Raw genomic sequence first — 12,314 nt, 5'->3', positions numbered from 1 at the left:
TGTGTGTGTGTGTGTGTGTGTGTGTGTGTGTGTGTGTGCCCTGCTCCATTGGTTTTGTAAAGAAAAGACTGGTTAAGTTAGTCTCAGTGGCCACTCCTCACTGAAACCCATTTTACTCAAGAATGGAAGACGAGCGGGTGTTGTATTTCAGAAAACAACTGTCTTCTGAACTGAGGAAACACTTCAACTGCTCAAGGCAAAGTGCACATCTTTCAGGTTTAAATGTATTTGACTAATTTTATATTGTTAGATTTGATTTTACTATATTACATTTTAGCTTATGTTTTGCTGTTATTTATGGTATTAATGGGAATCTTTGAATCAGTTAAATATAAGACTCTAGCGTCTAGCGTAATATAGCGACTCTTACCATGCTTTTGTATATAATCTTACAACTTGGCTAAAAAGCAATCAGACCTGCCACCAGTTACGGCATGGTTGCCTTTACTTCTCTCGTTTGCTTGGCTTTTTGTCTGTTTGTCAGATTGTGTCTCTTCTTGTCTTCTGTAATGTAATGTCATTTTATGTTGTCATGTTTAAACTGTTTTTGGGATAATATTTCAAATGTTAAAATTACATTGTGCATAGCTGTGCAAGTTTCAGATACGATAAAAAATATATATAACACCTTGCAATCATACATGAAATAACAAGTACAGACATGACAAAAAGACAAAACCAAAAAAAAAACACATTCAACAGCAAAATGTACAAAGGAGATACTAAAACACATTTACAGCTGAATTTTTTATTACAAAACATTTGTATCCAATTATGTGAGAGGTCTTAATTGCTTTCTTATTGTTTACTATCTAGAGTCAAAGCCACATTGTAGTTTAAGTTAGAAAATACCAAAGTTAGGTGGGATCTAAAGCACTCTAGCCTTGTATGGGATATTGGGATATTTCCCGACAAGACATATACCTTTGATAGACATTGTTTTGTATTTACTGCCTGTATTTTACATGTTCTACTTTGCACAATGCTTGCCTTAATCTAAGCTCTTTATCCTGTTCAGCTCTATGTGTTTTGCTTTCGCTGTTTCAAATTTTACAAGTTTACATGCGTTTTTTGTGGTTGTTTTAATTACTAATTTAACAAGGGACAACAGTTGAAATTTGACCTTAGCTAACACTGGGATATTTTATCAATGTGCATTGTCCCTGGAAAAACAAAACAAAAACCAAATATAAATAAAAGAGTTTAAAAATCTAAAATCTAAACCTGGTGAGGTAAGAAACACTTGTTAGAAACGTGGTTTTGATATCACAGTTTGTTTTTATAATAGACATAGCCAATCTTACTTACGTTTGTGATATCCTGGCTTTCCCTCTACAGCCACCAGAGAGTACTGAAAAGGATCCCTGTGTACAGTACTTAAAATGGCCTTACAACAGCTACATATCATCTACTGTATGGCACACTGACATGCACTAATTCAGTTTTTACTAAAGGTTGAAATGGACCAAAGACTAAACTCAACGATAAAATTGAATGTGATGGCCCTTGGGACCAGACCAGGACATACTCAACCCAAACTTCAGGAGAGGGAGCAGTGGGGCAATAAGATTGAGTTCATCCTGGCAGTGGCCGGACACATTGTCGGTCTGGGAAACGTCTGGAGGTTTCCATACCTTTGCTACAAAAATGGAGGAGGTACATCTTTGTTGCTGTGGCCAGGTGTCTATCATGTAAAAAATATTGTGTTGTAGCCTGTCTTGGCAGGTATAAAGAATGTGTTTAGTTAATAATTAGCTGGTAAGACAACATTTTGCAAATGCTGCGATTAAAAAAAGACATGCTAAAACTATGTCAGTATTGTTATAAAGTGACTATGATTGTCCTTTGACACACCTGTTTCTTCTCACAGACTATATAGCTTTTTACAAGTCATTATTGAGTGTGCACGAATTTATGCCATTTTATCAATATTTTAACAAGATATTTCTTTTTTTATTTTAAAGGAGTTTTCTTCATTCCTTACATTTTGTTTTTGTTTACCTGTGGCATCCCACTCTTCTTTCTTGAAACATCTTTGGGCCAGTACACCAGTCAGGGTGGAGTAACATGTTGGAGGAAAATCTGCCCTCTTTTTGAAGGTGAGTCTTCATAGTGCCAGTTTTATTCATAAATAAGAACATTTTGTGTCACAGCTAATAAATGTTGTTGCATATAAGCACACTAATGCACTAATACAAGCACTAATGAACAGACCATCAGGGGATCCCTGTGAGATGACATACTGTGATTCAAGGCTCTAACTAGCTACATAAACTTGAATTAGCTGCAGTAGTGTGCAACGCTTAGCAAAAGGCATATCTACCTGCTGGTCTGCAGCGTTTACATTACCTCTTACACTGCGTTTTCAGCCGCTGGTCCTCGTAGCAGGCTGCTGCCATCCAAACAAAGAAACACCGGGGCTGTGTGAGAAAAAAAAAATTAAAGGGTCCAAAAGTTTGTGCTAGGCTAAAGGCTAACCATAGCAGCCTGTTTTTGCAAAAAATGTCTGCGCCCTGGACAATAAACTGAACTACATTTTGTCATAATTTCACTCCTTTACGTACAGCATAAAGATTGACCACAATAAAGTTTCTTATCTAATAGATTAGCCTTAAATTAGCTGCAGCCCTGAGCCTTTGACTCGGTGCATTGCATCTGCACAAAATAGCCAAAAGGAATGCTGAAATGACTGGCCAAAGTCTCCCGTTATGCCTACCCCAGCTTTAATCACAGTACAAACAACAATATTGTTTTTTATGGTATTACAATTTGACATCTTTATCTCTCTACAGGCTTAGGTTATGGAAGCCAAGTGGTTGTTTTGTACACTGGGGTGTATTACATCATTATACTGGCTTGGACGTTTCTCTACCTGTTTTCATCCTTCAGGTCTGAGCTTCCATGGGCGAGTTGTAACAACAGCTGGAACACAGGTACCAAGACTTTATTTTTCAGCAATGACACATAGGCTACACATAGGCTGTGTGATGTGTTTATTTTGTTAATCTGTTTTTAGAACCTTTTTTATTCTTATATGTAAGATGGCTGTTTTGAGCATGGTCACAATCAAACATCCCCACTGCACCTGTATGGAAATGGCACTTCTTCGGTTATAGAATTTTGGGAGTAAGTAACATTAATAAAACGATAATATGATAGCCGCAATGTTTTTGGGTTCTATATGTTCCTCATTAAACATGTTTACAGGAGGAGAATCTTGGGCCTGTCAGGTGGCATTGAGAAAATTGGCAATGTTCGTTGGGACCTGGCCCTTTGTCTTCTTCTTGCCTGGCTGTTGTGTTACTTCTGTGTCTGGAATGGAGTAAAGTCCACAGGAAAGGTAGAGTGCAATCTTAATGTTAATTTGTATTTCTTGTAAACTGTTCTTAAAATAGTTGACCTCAAAAAGTAACACAGAAGTTACTCCTGTCTTAGGTGGTCTACTTCACTGCCACATTTCCGTATGTTATGCTGGTGGTGCTGCTTGTTCGTGGTCTTACATTACCAGGGGCCAAAGATGGAATCATGTTCTACCTCTACCCAGACCCATCCCGCCTCACTGATCCGGAGGTAAGACATTTCCCTAATCCTAAACCAAGGGCTTTGAGTTAGGGTGACCAGACGTCCCCGGTTTCCGGGGACAGTCCCCGATTTTGGCGACCTGTCCCCGGTTGGATCTGTCCCCGGAAATGTCCCCGGTTTTCACTGTGACTGACAGACCCGAAATTGGAATGAAAGAAAGAAAATACTGACAAAACGGAGCCGATAGTCGCACAACCTACACACGCAGGCTCCAGGCAGCCAGAGCCAGCGCTGCTCAGAGATGTTTTAGAAGCCATGTTTTACGATGCTAAAATCACTGATTATTTACATGGAGTCTGGTGGGTTTAGCGAACGCAATTTTGCAGACTTTTATGTTTAAAAAAGGATCTTAAGCTTTAACAGAAAGGTCGACCTCCTTAGAAATCCTTTCCATAATGGTGTCAGACACTTAGAATATTAATCTGAGTCTGTTAGCAGCAAAACGAGCACTTTTATGAACGTAAATACAAGCTGGACAATTATCCCATGAACTTACATTGTAGCTTGTTTCAGCCGACTGGAGCGATCTCGTTTAATACTGCATCATGTCAAAGGAAAATATGTCCTCAATAGTTTTTACAGCTCTAGGTCTAGTGTCCCCGTTTTAAGTTTTACAAAAGTAAAAACATGACGTGTTTTGGAGGTAAATACGCTTCTGAGCTGAAATGTCCCCGGATTTTGTCTGAGAAATCTGGTCACCTTACTTTGAGGGCTTGAATATAGCCAAAGATAAGATCAAGGTTCTGCAGCAACAGGCTAGTAGTTCTGTGAGGCTGTACATTAGCACAGCGTACTTTGAGCTGAACAGCCTGCTAACATGCTAATAGTGTCAATGCTCACATTCTGATGTTTAGCAAATATGTGTTCCATGTTCAGTGTTTTAGTTTTGAATGTTAGCATGCTGCTAGAGATGAGGAGTTGCGAGTGGATTTTCAAAAATATGTTTTATTAAATAAATAATAACATTGATAATTCATACTGTGTATTGATCCCATACATTACTACACACAGGATTGAAATACACACACATGCTCAGAACCTAATCATGCACAAACGGAGAGATGTCAGGGTGAATGGGCTGCCAATGCTAGACCATCACCCTGAGCGGTTGGCAGTACCCAGGAGGTGAACTGGCATCTTTCCAGCTACCAATCCACACTCCATAATTTGTTCAGTACACAGTCTTGAACCTGCAACCCTACGGTTCCAAACCCAACTCCCTACAGACTGAGCTACTGCCACTCCATTAACACAAAAAGTATTTTTTCAAAATATGCAAAACCCAGTTTTTGGCCCATAAAAGATGTCAACTGAACATAACTTGAATCAGGCTATGCCTATTTACCACAAACTGAGCACAAAGGGGAACATGGCCTGAAGGTGGAGAAGACCATTTTTGAAACAAAGGGCTAACACACAGACAAACACAACTACCTAAACTATAATTAAACATTATGCAAATACTCTCAGTATGACAATTTTGCGACTTTGCATATGTATCGTTACAAACTGAACATAAACTCATTCAAATCCCTCAGGTATGGATGGATGCTGGCAGCCAAATTTTCTACTCCTATGGAGTTTGCACAGGTGTTCTGACATCATTAGGAAGTTACAACAAGTACAGCAACAACTGCTACAGGTTTGTATTTCTTTCATCCGCACAAACTGTACTCAATTCACGATGTAGTTGAGTTCTTACTGTAGTTTAGGTCAGAGCCCAGGTTTACAAATGTTTCTATACATCCCCTGCAGAGACTGTGTTTACCTGTGCTTGTTAAACAGTTTAACAAGCTTTGTAGCCGGCTTCGCCATCTTTTCTGTGCTCGGTTTTATGGCAAAGGAGCAAGGTGTGGATATATCAATGGTGGCTGAATCAGGTATGGAAGGTTTTTAAAGCAGAAATCCAGAGTGATACTGTTTGAATGTTTTAAGGAAAAATGACAATTTCTTTCACGTACATTTTCAGGTCCAGGTTTGGTATTCATTGCTTACCCTCGTGCTGTGGCACTGATGCCACTTCCTCAGCTCTGGGCCATTTTCTTCTTCATTATGGTCCTCTTCTTAGGATTAGATAGTGAGGTATGACTACAAGTTTGTTTGGAAAGTAATAACTAGATTCACACACAATTGCATTAAAGTGCTCATATTATGCTTTTTGGCTTTTCCCCTTTCCTTTATTCTGTTACATAGCTTTTTTGGGCACGTTATAGGTTTACAAAGTGAAAAAGTCCAAAGCCCACCCCAAAGGGACTTACAGAAAAGCACAAAACACTGTTCACAAACTGCTCCAAACAGCTCTATTTTAATCCAGCATTTACATCTGTGACAAACCTGCGTCCCTTTGTAACACACGTCCCAATGCTCCCCTAGCTGCCAGCATGGCACATCCTCATATTCTGCTTCTGATTATCTACTAGACCTTACCTAGGTACTGCGCACGTGCGACTCCCAACAAAGATGGAACAGAAGTGTGATGCCTCACTCTGTAGCTAAAACGGAGAGCTCAACACACAGGGTGAAAAGAGGAGCTGCAACAATGTGCAGTACAACAAAAATGTTTTTATTTTTTTATTAAACCATGTAAACGTATTCTGATACAACCTCTAAATATAATTATGATCCTGAAAATGAGCATGTTATGAGAACTTTAATACAACATTTTATTTTTTATTTTTATCACCATAGTTTGTATGTCAAGAGGCATTGGTCACAACTATCTCGGACATGTATCCCGACTTCTTTCAAAGCAATTGTCGCCGTAAACTCCTTCTTCTTGCCATTTCTGTTGGAAGTTTCTTTGCTGGCCTTATGATGGTCATGGAGGTGAGTTGGATGATGATAATTTATTTAAACCTTGTGTTGTCCTCCCGCCCACAATGCAACTTTTTGTTTTTCTCGGTCCAAATTAAAAACAAGTTTTTCTGCCATTTTCCCGATGTTTTTGTTGTTTTTGTTTTTTTTCCATCATTTTTGTCACTCATTTCAATGTTCTTTTATCATTTTTTTCTTTTTTAAATGCTATAAAATTGAATAAAACTGCCAAATTCAAATAAGTTAGTAAACCCATCATTTATTTTACTTGTAAAAAGCGTCATAGGGAACCATCTACGTTATTTTTTGGACATTTTATTTGATAGAAATCCAAATTTCTAATGTAGAAACTTTTAGAAAATGGGTAAAATTTGACCTGAGGACAACCGGATGGGTTAATCAAATAGGCCTCCATTCACAATATATTTTAATCTCTAGATATTATCTGCTGTATATGGTAAATACTTCTACAATAACATATTGGTCACCCACAAGAGTGTGGATGATGCACTTTTACTAAAGGAGTCAGTTTCTTCTCCTTTGCAGGGAGGCCTTTATATCTTCCAGCTCTTTGACTACTACGCCTGCAGTGGGATGACACTCCTGCTCTTTGCTGTTCTTGAATCTGTCTGTATTGGATGGATCTATGGTAAGGACTACTTGCTACCTGATATAATTTGAAGAAGCCACTGCTGGATCCCTCTTTTTAAACTTATTTTGTACAGACAAATCGTTTTTAACCCTCTGAAGTCTAAGGGCATTTTTACAAATATTTTGCAAATTTTTTTAAGGTATTTGCATATAACTGATCCCCATGTGTTTCATTTCAGAATTTTCAGAACAAATTTAGCTTTCCACATTGGCAGACCCACATTTTTTCTAGAGAAATGTTAAAGAGATGATTTGGCGCTAAAGCTGAAATGTTGATTATGGCTTTTTGAAAGTCCTCAAATTGTTATTTTTTTCAAATTGAAAGTTAAACAAATTGTTTTGGTGCTTAAAAATAGTTTACCAAAGTCTTAGGTTATACGTGATTAAAATAGTAAATAAACGTCTGAAGCGAAATTTTGTAATAATGCTTTTTGAGTAGGAGTTTTTTGATGGGAATATTCTTAGATTTGACCAAAATGCTAATGTGCCACTACTTACTGTCTTCAGGTGCAGATCGTCAGTATGATAATATAAAGGACATGATTGGGTATCGACCCTGGGCTTTTATGAAATACTGTTGGCAGTACTTCACACCAGCTATCTGTACTGTAAGTACTGGAGATGAAGGCATGCCTTGTAACATTGATCATGCTTAACAAGCAAGTGTATTTGGCTTTGGGCTGAAAGGTAGTCAGTACCGTCAATGGGACCAGAACAGTACCAGTGATGGGGTACTGTATTCCAACTCAAAGCTATTCAGTGTTTTTTTTTTTTTTAGAATCTTTCATCAATGGCTTGTTTCTCCTGAAAAAAACTATTTATGATTGCAAGATAACTTACATGAGTGATCTTTTTGGCAAAAAAATCTTAATCTGAAGTTGTCACCATCTTTTGGAAAAAGATGAAACCAAAATTCAGAATTCTTTTGAAGGTTTACCTTGGCAAAAAAACAACAACTAAAACCAGCAGTTGAGGGATGTAACTTCAGTTGATTCTCCATTTTTCTTTTTTTTCTCAATTCAAACATTTTGACCCTTCCTGTATTGCTAAAAACAGATGAATCATGTCATGTAGAACTGTAAACATACATGGCCATTGTATGTTTGCTAGAAAGATGAAGATCTGGTGGTAGATGGAGCTGAAACTGAAAGGTTATAATGGCTGTTGTGTACGCTTGTGTGAAGCTGCCTGAACACTAGAGTCTAATGAAAATACACAATAGCCAATTGTGAATTTTCTTTTCTGTGTGTAATACAAATGAATTATCAGATCATTTTGAGTTTCATGGCTTGTCTTCTCTCTCTGCTTGTGTTTTTTTAGTGCACATTTCTCTTCTCCTTGGTCAAATATACTCCGCTGAAATTCAACAACACTTATGAATACCCCTGGTGGGGCTATGCCATTGGAGGATTTTTCACTCTCTCTTCAACACTTATGGTTCCTTTGTGGATGCTGTACGCTGTAAGTGTCACTCCAGGAACACTGAGACAGGTACAGTCACATGTTGTTACTGTTACAAACTAAAGTAGATCAGAAATTAGAAAACTTTGAAGGTTTGAATTAATTTCTGAATACCACAATTTTGGGTCTGTAACATGATAACTGAGTATGTGTATTGGTGTTGTCAATTTAGTTTTACTGAAATAAAAGAATTTCTGACAGTTTTCAGTTTAAATTCTACCATACTATGATTGCTGGTTGGTGCATATTCCAAAGTATGCAGATGTATATTATGTAAAACATTTATGGTTGGAAAAAAGTCTGAAAAAGCACAAACCTTTGGGGTGTTTGCTGACATCTTTTTGTCTGGATTGGACTCTGTTATGCTGTATTTAGGCATGCTGTGTGCTCTGTAGTTATTTGAAGAAAAAAAACAACTGTACATCAACTGTACTGTAGTATTGTTATTGTTATTGATTTTGAGCCTATGACCTGCCCCTCACTTACAGTTGGTAAGGGGCAAACATGATTATAGTTAAGCAGATTTGTTATTTTACCACAGTTAACAGACTGTAGACATTAATGGCAAACTGTTATCTTGTTTCTCTACACAGAGACTGAAAGTTCTGTCCACTCCAGCAAATGACTTACCTACTGCAATGCAAAAAAAGGCATTAAATACAGAAGCATTTCAGACTTTCACAGGATTATACACACTGTGCACGACAGACAGACCCAATGACAAAGGCAAAAGAGCTCAGAGATCATCCATTGTCTAAAATGCAACAATAAAGTACTGGAATAATAAGACTGAGGAGTGCAGGTTCCAAGCAGTTTTACTTGTCAGCCAAACTGCCAAAAATAGCTATTGTGATCTGATTTTTCAGGCTGTGAATGTAAATATACTGTGTATCTGATTTATGTTATAGATGATTTTAAAAATCACACTGGAATAATTTTGGAAGAGTGCTTATTAGTCCCTGTTAACATCACACAAACACATGCTTTTCTGTTCAATTGTTTTTACCTTCAGTTAGGTATTTGATAACTAAGCCTCTTTAAAACTGAAAAAAATTAACCTTGAGTACTTCATAGCAACAGAGTGGTTCTTAGAATACGCATCTTTCCACAGAATTCCTGTTCCTTGCCACCCCAGGCACTCCCTTTTCAAAAGCGTAATTTGCCTAAAACCTATTATTTTTTCATGTACAAAGGGATTTTTGTAAAGTATATTGTACCTTTTAAATAGATTAGATCTACTTTATGAAATTTATTTTTTTACATTACTTGCTTTTTTACTCTGTAACATTATTACTTTACCTTATGAGTAATACAAGAATCACAGATGTATCTAACACCTGTAATACAGGTCATCACCTATTCCAAGGTTTGGCCTCTGGGAGGCGCTGCAGGTCTCTGTTAAAAAACGTCCTCCTTTGAAACCAATGAATTTCCTGCTGCAATAAGGTCTTCAACCTATGCCCCTTATGGACAATGTGTCACTTTAACATTTTATTCCTACCTGTGAATACTGAGAATATTGTAAAATTTGTTTTATGAGTTTAATCCAACTGCAAAATTATACTGAAAACTAGTCTAACCAGCCCACCTTGTGTGGACTTTAAAGTAAGGGGCTGTAAAGTACTGTATGTGTGATTTGCAATTGAAGTAGTCTTGTGGATGTTGACAGTAGGTAATCTTTTTTTCTGCATTTGGGGTGCAAGTATGCACCTTGCATACTTGAAGCTGTACAAATACATACAAATATCCCATCCAGTACTGTGTAGAATCATCAACGGGTCATTTAACATTGTGGTTTGAACTTTTCTTCTTTTTCTAAATAGGGATAAAACCAATAATAGAACCAGTAAAAATAAACGTGACATGCTTTTGCCAAGGATGCACTGGTTGGTAACTTGCATAGACAGTATAAGAAACGGAAAAAGTGACGCTGTTGTTTCCAACAGAGACCAGTGAAGTCTATTAAAAGCACTTTCCCGGTGATGGTTGAGCGTTACTGCATAGCCTCCAACTAACCTTGAAGATGTATAATATGTGACATTAGCAACCTGTCTGAAAGTTGTAAGTCTTCTGGTAGCTGTACCAAGAGAAATGTCAATCATTCGGAATCTTGCAGAGACGGAGAGTGTAGGTATATGTAAGGAGATAACATAGGCACAGGCTAATTATAGCTATCTAAAATGCTAGTTAACATTAGTAATTAAACCTAAACAACTAATGTAACTGCCTGCGGGTTAATCCTGTACTGTTTGGTATCGCTCTACTATTCGACAGTAGGTCGCGTGGTTATGACACAATTGTCATTTTTACAAAAACGCTTGCCATAACGTGAGCTACAAGGTAATGGAGCCTTTCATACATTGTCATGTTTCTTTATAAATAATCAATGGATAAATAGAGTCTTTAAACACTTCAGATGTAAAGTTATTCGCTGTCAAAGTGGCGCCAAACTGAATAGCAGTCAATGGGATGCTAACAGCATCAAAATGGCTCCATAGGAGGTAAGCTTTGTCAAGCCCGGCTTACCCCCTTGGTAACTTGAATGAACTTGGCAGCACCCATATCCCAACATTCATTTCGGCATTCAACAAGGGTCAGGTGTCCGGTACATAGAAAGACCAACTTTTACAATTTTTGCCATCTAATTAATCACTATGTTAATTTCTGAGAAAGTTTTAGATTAGAAATGAGCCGTGTAGCTTTCAAACATATTGTAAGTGAAAATATTTTTTGGTTTTAACTTGTAGTCAATTCATCTCATTACATGAAAACTAGCCAAGAAAAACTCAAATCTCCCATTAAAAATATTTCTATGAAATCAAATCACTAAAATCTACAGTAATATGAAGAGGTCTATGCTAGATGTGTCCAGTGTACAATCAATTTGGAGTCACTGGGTTACCAAAAAAATACCATTACTTCTTATATATTTATATTATTAATATTATAATATTTAATGACTACGTAGAAACAGGCTGTAACCTGACACCACGGTGGAGCCAGGAGAGCAGAGCAGCTCAAAAGTTCAAGAGCCCACTGTTGTTTGTTACCTATGAACATGCACAATAGCTCTTGTATTCTTGAAGTGCAGCTGTCCTGGCTCCAGTGTGGTGGTAGGTTACAGCCTGTTTCTACATAGTCATTACTGAGGACATAACAACTGCAGATCAAACAAAAGTCAACCCTGGAGGGGCAAAGGAGGAACAAGAGTCAAACAGGGCTGAGTACAGTGGGAACTTGGGACAGCGGGGCTCTGGGATCGAAAAGCTGCTGCCTGCTAGGCATGGGGTCCACAACTGCAGACAGCAGTTAAGGTGGAACCCCTCTGGTGGCCAAGCAAGACAGCGAAAACCGGACCCTTCTGGAGAATGAGCAGGTTGGCGAACACGGAATCCCTCAGGCAGCCAAAAAAAAAGGCAGAATCCCTCAGACGGCGAGTGCAAAACCTCTCAGATGGCCGAACAGGTGGGCGAAGGTAGAGCCCCTCAGGCGGCCGAGCAGGAGGGGGAAGGCAATACCCCCCCTCAGGCGGCCAAGCATGAAGGTGGAATCCCTCTGGTGACCAGCAACAAATTGTAAACACGTCTCTTCTTTCAGGTATCTTCCCACAGGCCCTGAAAACTGCAGTCATCAAAGAACAATCTAGACCAGGGGTCTTCAACGTTTTCCAGGCCAAGGACCCCCAAACTGATGGCGAGATGGAGCGGGGACCCCCTAATTATATATATTGTATAAAATTGTGTTATATCAAACTGGTCCTATAGTGCCATGTGTAAATGTACCTTGTTATTGTGCATTCAATACTA

The 12,314-nt window shown here is 38.2% G+C and overlaps 1 protein-coding gene across 1 annotated transcript; it reads left to right on the top strand.

Moving 5' to 3' along the window:
* Positions 1 to 106: 106 nt before the first annotated feature.
* Positions 107 to 10,330, top strand: LOC116688013 (sodium- and chloride-dependent GABA transporter 2). The gene is made up of 15 exons (XM_032513783.1): positions 107 to 224; positions 1,455 to 1,656; positions 1,965 to 2,099; positions 2,793 to 2,933; positions 3,042 to 3,126; positions 3,208 to 3,340; positions 3,436 to 3,570; positions 5,121 to 5,224; positions 5,338 to 5,462; positions 5,552 to 5,664; positions 6,271 to 6,408; positions 6,943 to 7,045; positions 7,555 to 7,655; positions 8,368 to 8,538; positions 9,102 to 10,330. Exons 1-15 carry the CDS (start codon positions 123 to 125, stop codon positions 9,264 to 9,266), a joined length of 1,953 nt encoding a protein of 650 aa, XP_032369674.1. The 5' UTR covers positions 107 to 122; the 3' UTR covers positions 9,267 to 10,330.
* Positions 10,331 to 12,314: the final 1,984 nt, after the last annotated feature.

This window comes from Etheostoma spectabile, chromosome 4 (assembly GCF_008692095.1).
Source record: "Etheostoma spectabile isolate EspeVRDwgs_2016 chromosome 4, UIUC_Espe_1.0, whole genome shotgun sequence".
Classification (NCBI taxonomy): domain Eukaryota; kingdom Metazoa; phylum Chordata; class Actinopteri; order Perciformes; family Percidae; genus Etheostoma; species Etheostoma spectabile.
This window is presented reverse-complemented; position numbering and strand designations above follow the sequence as displayed.

Bases quoted from the DNA above. Each gene is read 5' to 3' on its own strand.
- LOC116688013 (XM_032513783.1), top strand. From the start codon at position 123: ATGGAAGACGAGCGGGTGTTGTATTTCAGAAAACAACTGTCTTCTGAA. The intron at 2,934-3,041 runs GTACCAAGACTT...CTTATATGTAAG, and splicing joins TAACAACAGCTGGAACACAG to ATGGCTGTTTTGAGCATGGT. The intron at 5,225-5,337 runs GTTTGTATTTCT...CATCCCCTGCAG, and splicing joins TACAGCAACAACTGCTACAG to AGACTGTGTTTACCTGTGCT.